This window comes from Medicago truncatula, chromosome 5 (assembly GCF_003473485.1).
Source record: "Medicago truncatula cultivar Jemalong A17 chromosome 5, MtrunA17r5.0-ANR, whole genome shotgun sequence".
NCBI lineage: Eukaryota > Viridiplantae > Streptophyta > Magnoliopsida > Fabales > Fabaceae > Medicago > Medicago truncatula.
Genome location: NC_053046.1, coordinates 36,669,782 through 36,690,352, shown reverse-complemented (window position 1 = coordinate 36,690,352; position 20,571 = coordinate 36,669,782). Strand labels below are relative to the sequence as shown.

At 32.7% G+C, this 20,571-nt stretch overlaps 3 protein-coding genes across 3 annotated transcripts; 2 read left to right on the top strand and 1 right to left on the bottom strand.

Annotated features, from left to right (window-relative positions):
* Positions 1-790: 790 nt before the first annotated feature.
* LOC11411220 (sugar transport protein 10) lies at positions 791-2,542 on the top strand. Its single transcript, XM_003616580.1, has 3 exons — positions 791-1,249; positions 1,353-1,976; positions 2,093-2,542. The coding sequence occupies exons 1-3, from the start codon at positions 791-793 to the stop codon at positions 2,540-2,542; spliced, it is 1,533 nt and encodes a 510-aa protein (XP_003616628.1).
* A 1,471-nt stretch (positions 2,543-4,013) lies between these two features.
* On the top strand, positions 4,014-11,164 carry LOC11409688 (cytosolic purine 5'-nucleotidase). The gene is made up of 17 exons (XM_003616579.4): positions 4,014-4,205; positions 5,421-5,674; positions 6,326-6,403; positions 6,522-6,739; positions 7,225-7,317; positions 7,507-7,590; positions 8,053-8,163; positions 8,686-8,791; positions 8,875-8,934; positions 9,016-9,069; positions 9,253-9,310; positions 9,610-9,686; positions 9,906-9,973; positions 10,051-10,111; positions 10,200-10,259; positions 10,348-10,410; positions 10,653-11,164. Exons 2-17 carry the CDS (start codon positions 5,450-5,452, stop codon positions 10,776-10,778), a joined length of 1,542 nt encoding a protein of 513 aa, XP_003616627.2. The 5' UTR covers positions 4,014-4,205; positions 5,421-5,449; the 3' UTR covers positions 10,779-11,164.
* A 963-nt stretch (positions 11,165-12,127) lies between these two features.
* On the bottom strand, positions 12,128-19,904 carry LOC11411219 (cytochrome P450 90A1). Its single transcript, XM_003616578.4, has 8 exons — positions 19,267-19,904; positions 15,815-15,964; positions 15,465-15,710; positions 13,368-13,457; positions 13,168-13,246; positions 12,978-13,084; positions 12,443-12,573; positions 12,128-12,338 (listed from the first exon to the last, which is right to left on the bottom strand). The coding sequence occupies exons 1-8, from the start codon at positions 19,771-19,773 to the stop codon at positions 12,230-12,232; spliced, it is 1,419 nt and encodes a 472-aa protein (XP_003616626.2). The 5' UTR covers positions 19,774-19,904; the 3' UTR covers positions 12,128-12,229.
* Positions 19,905-20,571: the final 667 nt, after the last annotated feature.

Below are 20,571 nucleotides of genomic sequence, written 5' to 3'. Positions count from 1 at the left end.
GTAATTCTAGCACATTAGTACTGCTTGATTTCCTCATTGAAGTTAGGTTTTTCAACAAATCAGCAAGAGTAACCAACCATTTTTGCAGATGATGGATTTATTGATTGACCGTTACTGTTTCCTGTTGCATCTGAAACGGTTCCGACTACCCTTGTCGACGAGGATGACGGTGATGACCACTCCTGGCCTTCCTCCCTAAGCTACACTCTGTCTGGATTCTCTTGATTGTCAACACAAATTTCAGGTCCATAGTGACGGTGACGGATACCATCTTCTGATACAATGGCGTAACTTAATCCTTTATGGGCTGCAAGATGAAATTTTGATTGGTTCAATAATTTATACAAATAAAATTTAAAATATTATAGATCAATATTCATTAAGCTTATTTAAAATTAAAATATTTATTATAACTTTTTAAGAAATGCTTTTCGTAATAAAACAAATCCAACAAACTTTCTGTTTATTTAAATTGGTTTAATCCATCGTCAAGTTTTAAAATCTAATCCAAGAATTAGTGCGTATCTCAAGTCCTTATAATAGTGTACTAAGACCAAATCAAGCGAAAAATGCTCCCAACATAGCAAATTACTAGAACACAGGTAATCAAAATACTAAAATAATATGTACTGTTGAAGGAATTATTTGTTTTAGTTTTGACTTCTTCTCTCATCTTATCTTATTAGCAACTGTTGATGTTAGAAAACAGTCATAATTTTGGACATATAACATTTATAGAAATAAACTTGAGCACAAGTGTATAACCTTAAGATACGTACACATTTGAGAGATGGGTGCTGGAGTATTAGTTTCTTCAACAAATGGAAGGCAATATGAGGGGAAGGTCACACCATTTGTGTTTGTCACATGTTTGGTCGCAGCCATGGGAGGTCTTCTTTTTGGTTATGATCTTGGTATTACAGGAGGAGTGACTTCCATGGAACCATTTTTGGTTAAATTCTTCCCCAGTGTTTACAAGAAAATGAAAGATGAATCTAGACATGATAGCAATTATTGCAAATTTGACAACCAACTCCTTACTTTGTTCACATCTTCCTTGTATATTGCGGCGTTAATAGCGTCTTTCTTTGCTTCCACTACTACAAGAGTGTTTGGACGCAAGATCTCAATGTTTGCAGGTGGCTTGTTTTTCCTTGTTGGTGCATTGCTGAATGGTTTGGCTGTCAATGTTGGAATGCTTATCATCGGTCGCCTATTGCTTGGTTTTGGTGTAGGATATTGTAATCAGGTATAAATTGATATCATTCTTTTTCTTTCATGTTTTGATGTATAAAAGGTTGAGAATATTTCAAGACTGATTGAATTTGATTTTGTTTGTTGCTCCTAAATAGTCTGTTCCAGTGTATTTGTCTGAAATGGCTCCGACAAAGATGAGAGGTGCGCTTAACATTGGATTCTCAATGATGTGTACAATTGGAATCCTAGTTGCAAATCTTATTAACTACGGGACTTCCAAGCTTGAGAATGGATGGAGAATTTCTTTGGGCCTTGGAGCCGTTCCAGCAGTCATGTTGTGTGTAGGATCTTTTTTCTTAGGTGACACACCAAACTCTTTGATTGAAAGAGGTCAAACAGAAGGAGCTAAGGAAATGTTGCAAAAGATTCGTGGCATTGATAATGTTGACGAGGAGTTTCAAGATCTAATCGATGCTAGCGAGGAAGCCAAAAAGGTGGAGCACCCATGGAAAAATATTACACAAACAAGATACAGGCCTCAACTCACTTTTTGCTCTCTCATTCCATTCTTCCAACAACTCACCGGAATCAATGTTATCATGTTTTATGCACCTGTCCTTTTCAAAACTCTGGGCTTTGGAAATGATGCTTCTCTCATTTCTGCAGTAATTAGCGGAGGTGTTAATGTTGTTGCTACTTTAATTTCCATCTATACGGTGGACAAATTTGGACGAAGGACTTTGTTCCTTGAAGGCGGTATCCAAATGTTTATTTGCCAGGTGAAAACTTCAACTTAACTATAATTAATTATTTATATTAATTAAGCCTTCAAAATTATTATACATAAGTCGTTTCCAAGCATAAATAATATAAAGGATATAATCATTGATTGTAGATTGCTGTTGGAAGTATGATTGCTATCAAACTTGGAGTTAGCGGTGAAGGCTCGTTTACAAAAACTGAAGCTGATCTTCTCTTAGTCTTTATATGTCTATATGTTGCGGCATTTGCATGGTCTTGGGGTGCGCTGGGATGGTTAGTTCCCAGTGAAATATGCTCTCTTGAAGTCCGATCTGCAGGTCAAGCTACCAATGTTGCAGTGAACATGTTGTTCACCTTTATCATTGCTCAAGTTTTTCTTACCATGCTTTGTCACTTGAAGTTTGGACTTTTCTTCTTCTTTGCTGGCTTTGTGCTCATCATGTCAATTTTCGTTGCCTTGTTTCTTCCTGAGACAAACAACGTTCCCATTGAAGAAATGAATAAAGTGTGGAAGTCTCATTGGTTTTGGAAAAAGTTTGTTTCTAATGTTGTCATTGATCATGGCCAGAAGGCTATTGCTTGATTGTATTTTTATGAAAATGCCTATGGCATAGACCAATTGATATGTGATATAATATTTTTCATGTAGTCAATTTTATTTTGTTACAGTTTGTGGTTAAGCTTTTTTTTAATATATAATTGTGTTCATTTAAGATTAGTCTTCAATAAATAGATGTTTTGATAAATTGTACTCATAGTTTTAAGATAAAGTTAGTTTCCCTCAAGTTAATACTTTGATGGAAAACTCATAATCTAAAAACAAAATACTTCTATGAAGTTAGTTGAATAATTGATGTGATAGCAAGATTAAAATTCATTGAAATATTTGTAAGTTTTAATACACAAAGTAAACAATCGTTTTTTGGTAGATGAGATCTAAGTGGATTAGTTTATGACATACACACATAACAATTAAAATACCAACATTTGTCATTTGTCATTCAAATTCATGTTGACAGTGTAATTTACTATTTTAACAAGTTTTTATTTTTTTTATTTTTTTTTATTTTATATATATAAGATTGGTAAAATTTTGTGGTTTTCAAGTGGAGGATGATGACGTGTTTAAAGTTATCTACCTTTTGTATATGATACTTTGTTCATTAGTAGAAAGAGTTGGTATAATATCCGCACAATGAAGACCACTCTTTTGCTTTTTGAACTCATTTATAGATTGAAGGTGAACTTTCATAAACGTTTATTAGTTAATATTAACGTTGATAGCTCTTGGTTGAATGAGACCGAATGTTAGGGATGCCAATTGACAATAATTCTGGTAAATTATTATTTTGGAATCTTGTGATTAGTCATATAAGAGACAAATTGTCTTCTTGGAAGTTTGGTAATTTATCTGTAGGAGGTCGTTTTATTCTCTTTAAAGTCGTCTTGACCTCATTTATGGTGTACATCATCTCCTTCCTTTAGAGGTGAGTCGGCAAATGTTTTATGTTATCCGACTCACAAATCTTCAGAGGTGTCAGTAAAAAAGATGAGTCATATCTTACACATAAAAAGAACAAAATTGACCATGTCGTCGGCTAAATAACCACTTCAACAAGGTGAATTTTATCAAATCCACCACCAAGTGAGGCTAATAAATAACGTCATAAGAAAAAAAATCATTCCAAGACCTTTATAAATATTGTGTAGAGATTGAATGAGTGTATAAAGAACATGACAGTCCACTCCTTATTTTTATAAATAATCCAAAGAATGTGATAAGTATTAACTAACACATTATTTTAAAAGTAATTGAGATTAAATAAATTTCTCATCCATGAACAAATGTCATATACACCTGCAACAAAAGAGTGAAGCAACACAATTCATGATTTGGATAAGAAGTAATCACATGGATTGATCGTTGGATCCAATATCAATGGTCTAAATTTAATAATATATTTTGATTTTCTTAATTTAAAAACACCATCTTTAAAATATAATATGAATCCAATATGACACTTTCTATTCTTTACTTTCAACTGTATTTGCATTTCACTTCAATTTCAATCTCACTTTGTCATCTTTCGCGCTCTATTTAATGCAAAATGAGAACACGAAAACCGCTTCATTTCATTTCTTTCTCTCTCCATAACCGTTTTTCTCTCCTCTTCTTTCATCTCATCGTTTTCGCTTTTCTTCTCAAATCTTCTCCGATTCTCGCTCTCATCACTTCGCTATCGCAGGTTCGTTTTCGTTTTCGTTTTCGTTTTCTTGTTCCTCAAGGTTTTCCGATTACGTTGTTGATTATAGTTTAATTTATCGTTTAAGCAAGCGATTTTTTCATGCTTGATTTGTTATATTGTCATGCATTTGATTCAGCAAGTGATTTTGTTGTTGATTATAGTTGAATTTATCGTTTAAGTGATTTTTTCGTGATTAATTTGTTCTAGTTTTTTACATTCATTAAGCAAGTAATTTGATTGTGCTTAATTTGTTCTTTTGATGTAACGAGAATGTTAGATGCATTGCATTCAATATTAGATACTTATTATATATATTTGATTAGATGCTACAATCAACAATATGTTTCCTGAATCTTGTTACTAATATATTGTTGATTCTAGCTTAGTTTATCATTTAAGCAAGTGATTTGTTCATACTTAATTTGTTCTAGTTGTATACAAAATGAGATATGACGAGAATATTACATATGAGATTGATTCGATTGAGAAATTGAGTTTTCAGTTCAGGTGTTAATTTGTTTGAACGGTATCATGCTAGGTTTCTGTTTTTACCTTATAATAATAATAATAATAATAATTCTTTCACACTCAAGATAAGGTTTCAAGAATCTTGTTACTGCATTATAATCTGTTCTAATTTTATGTAGAATGGGACGTGGCGAGATTAGATACATTCATTTAAATTATTAGATACTTATGAGATTAATTCGATTGAGAACTTGAACGTTCAGTTCAGGTGTTTGTTTGAACATTAGTATGTTGCGTGATTATTGCTTCCATGTTATGCTGTTATCTAATATCTTTATCTTATAACGCGAAATTAGTGCTTCCATGATTAATCTAGAATGTGTGTTGCCATTTTGTAACCTCTCTAGATGGATCAACGATCTTGTGCCTCTTAAGTCCTGAATAATTATAGGTCTGCATTGTACTAAAGGAAAAAAGTATAGGTCTGTATGATTTACATGATGCGGTTTTAATTACAATTAGAATCACAGTTCTTCCATATTTCGACTCAATGTATATGTAGTATAGCGGTGTGTTCTTTAATATCTCTATGTAGATTTCGGACATATATTATGTTATGCTTTGAGGAAGCCTTCATTGAAAATTAACTTTCATTAATGCCTTGTTGTATTTACCAAATTCGCTTTTAATTATTTCTGGAATATAATTCTTTGTCGTTTTTGTTTTGTTGATGATGAAATCTAACAGGATCTAATCAGGTGCATTCATAATTTTCAATGAACGAAATCTCAGTGGAATCTCCTGGCTGCAAAAGTGCCAAAACTAAAACTGATACAAAAAAGCAGATCTTCTGTAACCGGCCACTGAATATGAGGAACGTTAATGCTGTGGGATTTGACATGGATTATACCTTGGCGCAATACAAGCCTGAAACTTTTGAATCCCTTACTTATAAACACACAGTTCGAAAGCTGGTTCATAATTTGAAATATCCCGTTGAGGTTTGTCCGGTTAATCTTGTACTAATTCTACCATATTTAATTTGTTTTTTCTTGTGCTAGTGGTGATAGAAGCAGTGTTGTATTTATTTTTAGGGTTTATTTACTCACTTTGTGTTCATCAACTCTTTCTTGAGATTAATTGTGTTCTATAATTACAGGAAAACCAAATAATTTCCCACTAGTTATCATTGGCTGCATAAATCAAACAACTTCATAATATTCTATCATGAATAATGTCTGATGACAAACCATTTAAATTTATGATCCTTTTGTTTAAAACTATATCAAATATCCTCCTCCCCAATACTCATGCGGGCGTGCTCCATATATGTTCAATCACCCTTAGATGAGACTCTAGTCTCTACTATATTTTTTCCAATGGATGCTACCTGAACTGTCTTCCATAACTTTCATTTTGAATCAAACCTCTGCAGTGTGACCAATTATCTATCAAAATTTGTGTCTCTGCGACAATGAGCTTTCCTTGTTTGCTATTAATTTCGTAACAATCCCGTGCAATAGAAAACATCAGCCATTTTTTTCCATTCACCCTGCTTGAATATTGTTCAATTATGAAGGATTAAATTTGCTTGGCTTTACTAATCTTAAGCTGTGTAGTATTTTCGCTAAATGAAATTTTTTTCCCCGCAGCTACTGAATTGGAGTTTTAATCCAAGCTACATGGTTAGAGGTTTGGTTCTTGACAAAAAGAGAGGCAACATCTTGAAGGTCAAGACCAAAAAAATGTTTTATACCTCTCCATAATTACAATGGAAATAAGATATAAGAAATTACATGGATTTCTTCTAATATCCTTTTTTGCCTTTGTACTGCTTCATGTATTTAGATGGATTGCCACAAGTATGTGAAAATAGCTTATCATGGTTTTGAAGAACTGTCAAAAGACCGGAAAGTTGAGGCCTACGGAAAGTTTTTAGTATCTAATTCTTTTGATGAGCCAGAATATGCTCTAATCGACACACTCTTTTCACTTGCCGAAGCCTACTTATTTGCGCAACTGGTTGATTTTTGTGACAGAAATCCTGGAAGTCTACCGTCTGATGAGTAAGTCCTGTAACTGCTTGCATGATTCTTATTTTATCAAGTTTACATGACTGCATCTTTCAAGATCAATTGCATACTAGGACAGAGGTATTTGTTATTTTTATTGCTTGGCAATAGAATTCAATCTTGGTTGACTGCTAAAAAAAAAGTATTATTATCAGTTATCATGTGTAATGATATATTACCTTCAAGGCAAACGTGGGATTCTTTATTTTTGAACATCAAGGGAGCACTAATAGTTTACAATGAATGTTGATTCCAACATCCCTCTAAGGTATTAAAGGTTATGGTTGCGTGCTGCTAAACTTGTTTGTTTCTGCAAGAGTACGGGACACTGAATAACCGGTGAATATTAGGAAGGTTAAATAAATGTGTATTGGGCAGTGGACAAACCATTTTTTTCTTTTCAAATGTTTCAAGTCATAGATGGGGTAAAGCAGAAATGATCGAGCATTTTAAATATTGTTTATGAGCTGTCATTCCAGTTATGCTTGTCTCTACAAAGATGTTCGGAATGCAGTAGATATGTGCCACCGAGATGGAACCTTGAAGCAAAAGCTTGCAGAAGATCCCAAGAGGTATAGATGTCAAGTCACTGCTACATCATAATGAAAAATGGACAAACAATTAGTGTTATTTAAATATCATGGTTAGTGCATACCACTGATTTTATGTTAAATTTATGTGGTAAAGTTTCATATGTATCTGGATTTGTGATGAAATTATCTGACTTGTCATATTCTTTCCGAAATTTAAAATATTATTAGGTATATCCATGAAGACGAATCAATAGTTCCCATGCTTAAAATGCTTAAAGAATCTGGACGAGCTACATTTTTGGTGACAAACAGGTAGTGATGATTTCTCTAAAGAAGAACAGTATAAAAATAAATTACAGCATGTTTTTTACTGTCATTTCTATGTGGTAAGTCCACACTGTCATTTCTCTAAAATCATTCATGTTCTTTATTGAACAAGCTTTTGGAATAGTAGGTTCTTGACATAATATCTAAACCTCCATGTCTTCTAAATTAAAAGTTTAATTACAGCACAAGGTATTGCATGCTTCAACCTAAAAGTAGAGATAAAGTGGAGGTTAATGTTACAAATCATTCACGTCACCCAACAGTTTAAGCTTTTGCAAAAGCCAGTTCATGATAAGGAAATCTGCATTGAAAAGTTTGTTTTCAGTTTATTATGCATTGATCTTATTGACCTGATCAAAGATATAATTTAAATACACTTGTACTACGGGATTTTTCTCTACAAACAATTATCTAAAATTTTAAAAGATTCCTCTCTATTTTTTACAGTTTATGGGACTATACAAGTGTTGTCATGAATTTCATCTGTGGATCCGGTGGGGTGAATGACAGTACTAATTTTGACTGGCTTGAATACTTTGATGTTGTCATCACTGGCAGGTCATCGTTCTTATCTGAAAATCTGCAACTACTGCTGTTTTTTTTTTGTCATCACTCTGCTTAAAGTAACTTTTCATGTAGCACTATTAAAGTAACTGTTTTCCTTAATGCTCAAACACTATTATTACAAGCAACTAGGAGGTCTTGCAATCACTTAGTTGGTTCCTTTTGCTGTTCAGTAAATGGCTTCTGCAGTGTCTTTTATCCCAAACACACAACATATATTGTAATTTTCATTGTGTCATGTAGTACCAGTTTTATATTGTAATTCTCATGATGTCATGTAGTGCTTCAGTCAGTTTTTTCTTTTGAACAAGCCAAAATGAACACACACACACACACACACCACGAAAATGGTTCCCCCTAGCACAAGATGTGCAAGAGGAACTCAAGAGAATTTGGTGCAATTTGACTCGGTTCTTGTGGTGGAATGTTCAATTTTTGGGTTTTATACGGAATGAAGTCAAGTAAATTAGAGATTTCCTTGCTGACCTAATACTTTACCAACTATCATTCATGCAGTGCAAAGCCAAATTTTTTTCAGGAGGATAATCATGCTAACCTGTTTGAGGTTGAGCCTGAGAGTGGAGTGCTCCGTAATACAAATAATGGCTCTCCTCTGCCTCAGGTCACAATAGCACATCAAATACTTGTATTAATTTTTTCAGTGATCTTTCTCTGAAATGTCTTTTTTTGCGCGTCTTCTTAAAGGTGGGTAATTTCGCTGCAAAGATATCAACAAAAGATAACAATGCTCACAAGGTTTTCCAGGTAAATTAATATTTACTTGTAGGTCATTGGATTAAATTTATACCTCAATATTTTTTACTATATATAGTGATTCCATTTTAGGGAGGCAATGTCAGTCATCTGTATCCCCTACTTAAAATAGAAACGAGTTCACAGGTATTCATTTTCTTTTATGAAAATATATTGGTTGCTTATATAAATGGCAGTAATTTTTATTGTGAATTGTGTTTCTGATTTAAAGAGCATATTACTTATGTAGGAAACATGGTAGGTGCCATTTTATGAATTCTAAGTTGCGACATTTACAGAAGCTTTCTGTGAAACTGGTAATACTTGCAGATACTATATGCTGGGGATCATATCTATGGAGATATACTGAGCAGCAAAAAAACTCTTGGTATATTAGTCCTTAAGACTCTTCTATTATATAGATTAGATTTTTTCATCTTTTGAGCATTATCTTTGGTTCCTAATAATAAGACGAAAGAGATATAGAATACTAGAAAAGTAATATAAAAGTAAGGCATTGGTCGAAGCTCAGATACTTTCTGCAAAAAGTAATATAAAAGTAAGGCATCGGTCGAAGCTCAAATACTTTCTGTGGAAACCCGAATTTCCTTTCTTTTAAAACAATGTATATTTATTATTTCTTCAAATGATTTGAACTTGATTATTGTTCAATATGTTCATGAGCAGGCTGGAGAACCATGTTGGTTATCCCAGAACTTGATAAGGAGGTTCAACTTCTCTGGGAATTGAGGGATGATTGTAAGGTGCTTATTAGTTGTCAATAAAATAGTGTGGCAGGTTAAAAATGTAAAATGAAACCATAGAGTATAGGCTTAATTCACACACAAGAAATATCACACGGTCTTCCTACAATTTTAATTAAGTTTTCTTTTGCGATTTTCCAGACTCAGTTAACACCACCAAACAAGCTAAGTAGACATTTTGAGTGATGATAATTTTTATGTAAGTTGTCTTGTTTGCAGAAACTTAGATCTCTGAGGAATGATCGTGATGACATTGAGAAAGAAATGCATTTCAATCAGTCTCTCAAGTAAGTGTAAATCCGGATGTTGTTAGTGATGTCTTACTATCTGATTGCATTCTTAGCAGTAGTCTACACTTTTTCAGATCAGCTAGTCCAGATGATGATACCAAGCAGAAGTTCATTTCAAAAATTCAGAAATTGGAGGTTAGGTCTTTTAGGTTCATTCTCTGTTTCCCTCATGTTATATGCATAGTGGGACTTGTTTTTGAGTCGCTAATAGTTATTTTAACAGCATGAAAGAGAGAAAATGAGGTCAGATCATCAAGAAGCCCTAAGGAAACTACACCAAGAGGTAGAAAACCTGTAACCTTTTCAATTACTAGTTCTCGTTCTGCTAGACATAGTACTCACATTGTATTATTTAAAATAAACCATTGCAGTTTCACGAGACATGGGGACAACTGATGAAGACCGGTTATCAGAACTCGCGCTTTGCTCATCAGGTAAAAACCAACATTCTTTAGCACTGCACACCATTATTATTGCTGTTTATTTTCAAACTTGTATAGCCATTCCATTAGGAGATTGTACTAATGTGAAATAGGATACCAACCATTGCTAAATTGTGCCTCAAAGTGCGAGTATGCTTGTATATTACGTCATTTTTTCCATTTAGAAACTTCTAAAATTGACCTCACTGAATTGTTATTAAGTTAATGAAATTGTGTTTATGCGCATGATGCAGGTTAAGAGATTTGCCTGCCTTTATACAAGCCAAGTATCTAACTTGGGTTCGTTCTCTCCGGAAAAATATTATACACCCAGTGAAGATTTAATGCAACATGAATATAATAGCATTTTTGAAAGCTGAGCTCTGCAGCAACTGTCTGTCTGGTTTTACGCCCTCTTGACTCTCCATATCTGTTGTTAGTAAAGTCAGTACATGAGAATTTGAACTCTATTATGAGGGTAAAAAGTTGATGCTTATTAGATTTTAGTTTTTTGGATACTTCACTTGAATGTCAGTAATAGAAACTGCATTTACAGACTTTATTCGGTTTTATCATTTTTGGGTACTATAGGTAATACTACTTGAATGTCAATGATAGATAGTGATTGTGCTAACCGAGTTTACTTGGTTTTATCATTTGCATTTGTTAAGGCAGTATGTTAGTAATTTTAACACATGGTGAGACTTTCTGTAAGACTCGTGTGATGAACAATTAATATTGTAATGTTGTTTCTCTAATTGGGTTTTCAAGTGGATTTTTGCTAATACCATTTTAATATCATTAAACATTTACTTGATTTGCTGAGTAGTGAAACTTTCAAGCAATACAGTCATCTGTTAATTGATTTTGTCATGCTTAGGTTCAGACTCTTGGTTATGTAAATGTAAATGTAAATCTTTTTACACGTGAGGTTTATGGGATAGGATCATGGGAAGAGACTGAACAATGAGTACACCGAATTGATTTTGTCAGTCTTAGTTTTGGTTACGTGGTGTAAATCCTATGTATGAGGATTATGGGATAGGATTGTCAAAGAGACTGGGCAATGAGCACACATATTTGCGCTGACATGCTTAATGGAAACTATACTAGTAAATAATGAGTTGGGGTCATCTTCATTTTTCAAAAGGATTAGATATTTGGAAAAAGAAAGACACAAATAGTAGACATGGGCAATAGTACAATAGAAATACTAGTTTTAGCTAGAACCATATTTATGTTTTTATTATTATATACGATCAAAATTAATTCATTAATCATATTGAAATATGTAGTATTCAAAAATCAATAGTAAAAAAAGAAATTGAGTTTTAGATATCGTATTTAAAAGATTAATTAGCAACTAAGAAGTCCCTTTTGTGTGGGTTGCAAGCAAGCCTATTGCAGTGACTTATGAGTACATGTTATGAAGAGAAGACGAAATTACTTCAGTTTTCGACATTCAGGGAGTGTTCAGAACACTAAAGGCTTGATGCCTTGTGGATCCATGACAATGGAGTGTTAGAGTTGACTATGATTTGTTAGTGCTCATGTAATGTTGCTTTGAGCTAAATATTACAGGGGGGTTATGTTGTCTAGTGAAAGCACCAAATATGAATTGGTGGCTTTTCTTTTTATTTCTTCTAATAAGGATTTAGTATGATATTATACATTAAAGGATTTATGCCAAGCTCATGACCTGATTAAACTATATTATATTATATTTTCATTAACAAGACATTTTATCTTATAACCATAAAAGGAAAAAAATAACATATGAACTACTAAACTAGTAGATATAACTGTATTATTACTTATACTGGCACTTTAATTAATTACATAATTTGGACTCCACTCTACGCTTCACTATGATAGGGAACCTCTTCTGCGTCCTAGTGGTTGGGAAAAACACCAACTTATCTTCTTCTGCAGGAGACCAACTGAGGCATACAGACAATTGAAACAAAATATTAGTGATACACAATAAATGCTTATACTTCCTAACAAAGATGATAATAAGCAGAATGTTGTGGTTGTACTGTACCTGTATCGAGTTACAATGCGGTGAAGAAATACTGAGAGTACAACTCTGGCTAGCTCATAACCGGGACACAGCCGTGGCCCTCCTCCAAATGGTGTATAGACATTTGCAGGGCTTGTTGCTTCTGATTTCCTCTGCAATTTCCATTATAATAAGTTAGCAATTGACACAACAATATAAGGATGAGATCACGGTTTCTACAAAAGTATGGTCATGGCATGACTTGATATTTTTTATGTATGTGATTAGGATTGTATTAATTGCATTTGACCGCAACCTTCCATATTAGAATTGGAATGCAATTGCAACCGTTGCCACAGCCAAGATTTATAACTTTAGGTGTGATTAAACATAGAGGAAGGATTTGTTAGAGATTCAGCTATAAGGTATAAAGCCTAATTTTGGTTAATGAGTTAAGTGAGTACAAATAAATAGTAAAAATACTTTTTCATGGTTTTTTGGGTAAATTGTTCATCCTTTATGTGCAGCTGCAGAGACTAATGTCTCGTCACCTATAAAGATAAAATGAGAGTGCTACCTGCCATCTCCATGGATTGAAGGTGCGCGCATCTTTGAAATGATCGGGGTTTAGATGTACGGCACGAAATGATGCAAAGACTTTCCACCCCTTTGGAATAGTGTAGCCTGTATTACAAGTCAAAAATTAAAATTCAAAATAAATGTTTTGATTTTAAATTATGTTTTTGTCATGATAATGTATACTATACCTTTGATATTGATGTCTGTCATTGCTCTCCTAAATATCCCACCAATTATGTTTGCCATCCTTAAAGTCTCATTCACAACCTACATAGAACAAACAAGGACAAGATTATTAATATAAGAAGATAATATGCTGTGCTTTTTTTGTATGTGAAACGGGTTTTTTCTTTTGATGTTTTGAATCAGCAGAATTTAATGATCTTACACATTGAGTAAATGCCATTGACTTGTAATCTGTCCACTCCAATGGTACGTCTTGGCAACTTTTCTTTGCTCTGATTTGGTCATGCTCTTCCTACCAAAACAAAACACAAACCAAGTCTCTTATCAAACTCCCTAGTATAGGAACTTAGGATTATTATATAATTGACCACACAATGCAATTCTTAATTACACCAAGATTATATAAGTGATATTATATCACAATGTTTTAAACAACAGTGCGGTCGCATTAAGGAATTCACGATTACATAATGATGCATGTGGATTACTATTGTCGCGGTCTGAATTAATCACGATAACGGAAACTATCAATACTGTTTCGCGACCGTCTTCAAAGACTTTTTTAATCTTTGATTGTATTTTCAGTCAACAAAATGGTTCTTGAAATAAGCAAAGCACGATTTCTCATGGCACAGTAGGGAAGGGACCCTATACATAAGTCTGCTGCTGCAACAAAACAGAACTAGCTCTTCAAACAAGGGCAGGCACAAACCAAGTCTTTACAAAATGACACATAAGTCCCTTCATCAGTTCTGGTAACTTTTCTGAGTTTTTAATTACTGACACCAAAGTTACCAAACATGCGGTTCAAGCCGGTCCACAAATTTGACTTTCTAGAGTGACTCTTTACTTTGGCCACTTAATGGTTAAGGAAGCAAATATACGAGCTATTGCATTGCAAATTGTGTAATCAATTCTTCAAGAATCAAAAAAGTATCATTTTCAATTTAAAACCTTTTTTGTTGGCTTCCTTCACCGATGTCCTGAGACACCGGTTAGTATGACCCTTTATTTATCCCCAAACTGACACCTACCCACATAGTCCTCTTTGATGGTTGCTCTGTCCAAGCCAACGCATGAGTTTCAAATTTTCAACTGTATTCACTGCACTGTAAAGTTTTAGGGGACAGCCTTTAACTCCAAGTTTCAATATTACCGATTCAAAACTGTTTAAGTACCTATTAAACACGCACAAACCAACAAAACAAGCCATCAAATCTCTTTCCCCTTTTGTCTTTCACCATGTCTCACTCTCACGGTCAAAAATAAACATGTGTCTAATTTTTATAAAGAAAAATGTAAACAAGTTCCTTTAGCATTGTTTAAACTTTAAAAAATGAAAAGAATTAACTTTTTCATAGAAAATTATGTATTTATCAGTAGTTTATGAGCAAGTGTTTTATCTTATATTTCCAATATAATTTTTTTTATGGATAGTTCATCCTATTTCCTTTTGATAGAATAAAAAATTATGTCAGTTGTGCATGTTTATAGTAAGATCAAAACTTCAAAGATATTAGATAGCACATAGAGAGCATTGTCCATCCTTTAATTGAAGTTTTGCAATTGTTTGGTGGATAAGGTCTAATGAATTTTCAATCAATCCTTAGATTGAATACTGAGTTTTAATAAGAAGAAAAAAAAAAAAAAAAAGATTAGATAGCACTGACAAAAATACATACAGTATGTGTTTTATTTATCTCAAGTAAATTTTAGTGGGACCCATGTCTTGAGAAGTGTGAGTCAAATCTTTATCGACTGAACTAAATTTTATTTTTGTCATGATAGGCGTGAAAAAAGAATAATGAACTAAGTAATTGGTCTTAAGTGGTTAATGAATCCTTTTTTATGAGAATCAGAGGGTTACACAAAAAGTGAACCTGAGCTCGATTCTTAGGTGGTTTTACTTATCTTCCGACCAAACTTTAAATTATTAAGATTCTTTCTTCCTGAAATATAGGTAGGGTGGGGGAAGTGGTGAGGGACAGATAACGAAAATGAGGTTTGAAAGGAAACCACACCACATGAACGATGGGGATGGACATGGACACGGTGGTGGGGTAATTCTATAAGCATGGACCTATATCTATATATGGTCCACTACCCTAGCTAAATAATACTACAAAACAAATGTGATGTATTAGTTTGACCAAAAAATATGCACCAACAATATACTTTATTTCTTTTAGAAATGCTAACTTGTGTCCTTAAGGCACAAGATAAAAATTTTAAAATAAAATTAAACAATAAATATTTATTGAGATGTTTATAAATGCTATCCTTAAATTCTTAAATTTACCTTGAGTTGTGCCAATGCTAGAGGATGTTCGGTGAGAAACTTGACCGCGAATGTCATTATGGTAGAGGTGGTTTCATATCCGGCGACGAGTAATGCCAACATGAAATCGACTATTTGTTCATTGGAAAAGTGGTCGCCAGATGCCAACAATGCACCTAGCATGTCAGTTTTTGTCTCCCCCATTACACTTTCTTTTCTTCTCTGCCTCACAATCAATGTCAATGCCTCTGCTACCTTCGTTCTTGCCTACATAATTGAACATAATGGCTCTGATAGTTACAAACTGAGCTACACTTACGGACTTAATAAATGTCTACCTTAAACTTTTGTAACAAGTGCACGTGTGTTACCTTGATTGCTCTGCGGTAGGTACTAGAGAGGAGTGGTAAGGGAAGGGTAAAAAATCCTTCAATCACGAGAACGTACTCTTTCCTTAGAGTCTCAGTCCATTCACCTGGATCAAAACTCATCAGCTGCTTCACTGTCAACTCAAACGTTATCTGCAAGTAACCAAACAAAAGCAACAATATGGTAAAATTAAATATCTCTAATATCAATATGAAGAGTGATATTTGTATAACTAATTTTATACAATTTTTTTGACAACCACTTTTTCTCTATTCTTATTAGACAAAAATAATAGAGAGAAAGAAAAAGTGAGAGAATAAAAAAACATATGAGTATGAAAAAGAGACTTGTTTAAAAAGTTGTTAAAAAATGATTGTACGAATATCAATTCTCTATCGACATCATCACAACCATTGTGAGTTCAAATATGGGAACGTGAGGGGGACAAATAAAGCAGTAGTATAATAAATATAAGAATATATCATGAAAGGAATTTTTTACATTTTTAGGATGAGGATAATAAGTTTCTTTTGTTTTTTTTTTTTGAGAGGGATAATAAGTTGGTATCGTATTAAAAAAAAATGTATTCAGTATTACTATTGCCATAAATATAGAGTAAGTAAGAAGATTATTGACTTAAGTTTTCTCTTCTAGATTTTCCATTGAGGGGTGATTTTGGGTTAATTCTTGATCTGAAATCACCTCTCTTCATCTTGTTATCTATATTTCAATCTAAATAAGTGATTTTCACATAGATCTAGATTTTTTCTTTGTGATTTCATCATTTACGTGTGGTGGTTTGTTGTTCGTCGTTTTATGCGGCGCTGTTTGATTTCTCGTCTTCTTGCGGTGTTCATTTGATTCATATTAAAGATCGATTATTCAATCAAAGATTTGGGCGTCAACGTTGCAGATTCAGAAGCCATGGATATTCCAGTCACTTTAATTTTATCATATATTTTTGTAGGCATAACGTCGTTATATGCTATTAACTTGGATGTTGTGAGTATGTTCGTATATTCATCCTTTACGTTTTTAGCGGTGTTGAATGATGTAATCTCTCAATTTGAATGAATGAATATCATTTTATTTTTATTAAAAAAAAAAAAAAAAAAAAAAAAAAAAAAGATTATTGACTTGAGAGTGGTATATAATCTAATCTAACCTGTAAAAAAAAAAACATTTTGCATACACCACAAATTCATCTAACATGTGCATGCTATATGACCTATAGTTTATACAGTTTGTATAGGGAATGATTATATTCCTTTGTAGCCATTCCTTCGGGAAAAAAAAAATCCTTTGTAGCCATAAACAATTCAGCTAATGTGGGACCTCATATTTATGCATAGAGTTAGACACACTGTACTAAGGCATGGAATCTGAGTCACAATTGAACACCGGTTTCATTACACCATCACACTCATAAATCAAATTCAGAATTTAATTAAAACAGGATCCGTACGAATCAGCCCAGAATTAGCTAAAGAGGGAACCAAGATCCTTTCCATTTCTCAAATAAATGGAGGATTCCATGGTAGTCTCAACTCAAGTTTATCTTTAAAAACTCTAATCATCAAACTTTATCTTTAATCTATGTAGGACTTAGATTTTCCAATATATTTGGTGAGACAAGCAAAATTTTAAGAGGAATGATATTTGTACAATTAATTTTGTACAATTTTTGTGACAACCACTTTTTCTCTATTTTTATTGGACAAAAACAATAAAGAGAAAAAAAATAAAAACACATGTGAGTTTGTATAAGAGAGAATATTATTTCAAAAGTTGTTAAAATGTAGTTATTTAAATATCATTTTTCAAACTAAACTCTAATGTCTCTTTCACTTTCTCATAAATCGTTATATAAATGAAGAGGATCTTGATCGATAAAGAGAAAGACAATGTTTTAGATGAAATTTTAATTAATTGAATAGTATATTAAAAAAAATATAAGTAACTAGTTGAATGAAACAAACAAAATTTAGTCGTCGTGAATTTAAAGCAATTGGTAGGAATATTGTATAACATACGTAAGTGCTGAAGTTCGAACGTCGAACACTCCATTTTTTCAAATTTAAAAATATGTGAACTTCAACCACTAGAATATTTGATAAAAAAAAAATAACAAACAAAATCCAAATAAATTCGTGAGGTGCAGAAAATTGGTCCACCACCTCTTGCGCCCTCCACCCACCAATTTTGTGCTATATATGCTACGATAATGGCCGGTGAAAAAATATCTATATAGAGAAATTATTTTAGGGTTTTACTTTAAATTATAAAAAAAAATCTAAACTCTTCAAATTTTTAATATTTCTTTCTCGTGTATAAATATATAAAAAAATTATTTTAAATTACAAAGTTTAATGTAAATAGTTGGTGTGTAGTGTGTCCGAGTATTATAAACTTTACAATATTTCGAGTTCTATTGACAACAAAAAAAGGTATAATTATCTAAAAAAATTAAAATATGAAAATGATTTTGTAATTTTGCAATTAAAAAAATATGAAATAAAACATGAGATGTCTTTATTACCAACCATAAGGTTTTATATGTCGCAATCGCACGTGTTGTTGCAATCTTTGAGATTGCAAATAATTGTAGTTAAACTTAAGCATTGTTGATTGATGTGATAGTAATTGCAATGGTAATAAAATGCCACGACTACATTTATAAAAAGAAATTAAAAGAATAAGAGAGGTGTTATTTGAACAACCATTTTATAGGACAACTTGTGAAACAATTAAAATATACAAAGAAATGTGAGTCTTGGCACAAAACCAAAGCAATAGAGAGAGAGAGAAAATAAGAATATGATATGAATATGAGAGAGAAAGTTGTCACAAAAATTATCATAAAATAGATATTCAAATATCATTTCTCAAAGAATAATGATAGCTTTCTTAAATAAATAAAAAATGAACACTGGTAAAATTTATATCCATTTTATAACTTACATGAGTTCAGTTAACATGAGAGTGAATTTACATGAACAACTCTTCATAACATCTTTAGGATAACTTATTAAAATAAGTATCATTCATTTCAAAATGGTTTGAATTATTTATTTTAGGGAAGTTTGAATTTATTTTGACTTTTTCTATAAAATCTTTTATACTACTATATGCATACACTTAGTATAGAATAAACACTTAAATAATAATCACTTAAGTTTTATTACCACTAGTATAGAATAAACACTTGTAAAATAATCACTTATCACTTATTTTCTTCGATCATATTTATAAGCAATTTTTGGTTTTTTGAATTCTTTAAATCACTTATGTATTTAGACTATATTATAATAAAAATATATCAGCTATTTAATGAATGTGAAAAATGATAATTTCCTTATAAACGTGACGGGAGTAAGTTTTAATGCAACAACACCAAATTATAATAAAAAAATATTTTCAAAAAACCATGGTAAAAAAGAATGAAGTAGCTAACCTTCTTGGCTTCCTCCATTAGTAAAACCCGGTCGGACCAAGAATCCAAATTAAGCCGAATAAGCCGATCAATATCAAGAAGAAGATGATCCTTAATAATTGAGGAGTTAGCAAAACTCATAGTAAGCGAATGCATTCTCTTATGAAGAGAACCTTTCATAAGAAGCAAAGAGTGTTTTCCCAAAAGGTTCGATATTGAACCGGGGTAACTACATTCAAAAAGTTTCCCTTCATTCATTAAAATAAACCGGTTCGTTTCCGGGTCAGCTGAAAAAACAGTTGGTTCGCCGAAAACATGAGTTGTGAAGATTGAACCGTACCGGTTCACTCGTTGGTCTATGAATGGTTCTGGGTTGTCGGTTTTGTAAGCTGATATTAGTTGCATAGTTTCCCCTACAAAGGGTAGTCCAAGACTCCCCGGTGGGAGCTTGTATCGCCGCCGGTGAGTACTCCGGTGAATGAGAAAAAAGATGGTGAAGATGATAACAAAGAAGAGTATAGTTGCCATGAGAAAGTTGTAGTAACTTTTTTTTGAAGGAGAAGTTGTAGTAACTTGTGTTGTACTATATGTGAATGTTATGTTGGTATATATAAATATGATAATAAAAAATAATATATATATATATATATATATATATATATAGGTGATGGTTTCGAGGAAAGGAATTAATGGAGGGGGAGAAGTGAGGGAGCACACGGGGGGTATTGAGAGAGAATCTAAAAGGGAAGAAGGATATGTAAGAAGAAATTAATATGTTGGATATTTTGGTATATATATTCTGACACAATTCTTAGCTCTGTTTTATTTTAACTTGGATTTGCAGTTTGATATTTTACATGGATGGTAAAAAAGTTACACTGCTAGTGATAGATTTAATGGTGGGGAAAATATTTAAGGAGAAGAATAATACCATCTACCACATCTATCTCCTACCCCAAAGGAAATTCTAGAAGGTTATTTCCCTTTCATTTTCTTTTACCATGGTTGTATTGGTTTAGGAGTTGATTCATAAGATATTTTGGCATACGTCAAAGAACTTTATTTAACATCATAATGTTCTTGTTTAGGGGAGCCGTTTATGGTAGGAGACTTGAATAGGTCTCCCACGGTAGGAGACATTAAAAAGGACTGATTTTATTTTTTTTGTAACAAAAATGACATGTATTGCGGTTAGATTGACGAAGAACGCTGATCTTACCATAATCCCTCTACACTAGATTTTTTTTTTCATTTGGTAGATCTAAGAGAGAGACATATACTGTAGCAACTCCATTGTTGTTGCTGCACTTTCTGTTGATTGTTATA

Coding starts and splice junctions, on each gene's coding strand:
- LOC11411220 (XM_003616580.1), top strand. CDS start 791: ATGGGTGCTGGAGTATTAGTTTCTTCAACAAATGGAAGGCAATATGAG. Junction 1,250..1,352: donor GTGTAGGATATTGTAATCAG/GTATAAATTGAT, acceptor GCTCCTAAATAG/TCTGTTCCAGTGTATTTGTC. Junction 1,977..2,092: donor TCCAAATGTTTATTTGCCAG/GTGAAAACTTCA, acceptor CATTGATTGTAG/ATTGCTGTTGGAAGTATGAT.
- LOC11409688 (XM_003616579.4), top strand. CDS start 5,450: ATGAACGAAATCTCAGTGGAATCTCCTGGCTGCAAAAGTGCCAAAACT. Junction 8,792..8,874: donor ATGGCTCTCCTCTGCCTCAG/GTCACAATAGCA, acceptor GTCTTCTTAAAG/GTGGGTAATTTCGCTGCAAA. Junction 9,687..9,905: donor AATTGAGGGATGATTGTAAG/GTGCTTATTAGT, acceptor TCTTGTTTGCAG/AAACTTAGATCTCTGAGGAA.
- LOC11411219 (XM_003616578.4), bottom strand. CDS start 19,773: ATGGCAACTATACTCTTCTTTGTTATCATCTTCACCATCTTTTTTCTC. Junction 15,965..19,266: donor TAATGGAGGAAGCCAAGAAG/GTTAGCTACTTC, acceptor GGTTACTTGCAG/ATAACGTTTGAGTTGACAGT. Junction 13,458..15,464: donor TAGCATTGGCACAACTCAAG/GTAAATTTAAGA, acceptor TTGTTTTGGTAG/GAAGAGCATGACCAAATCAG.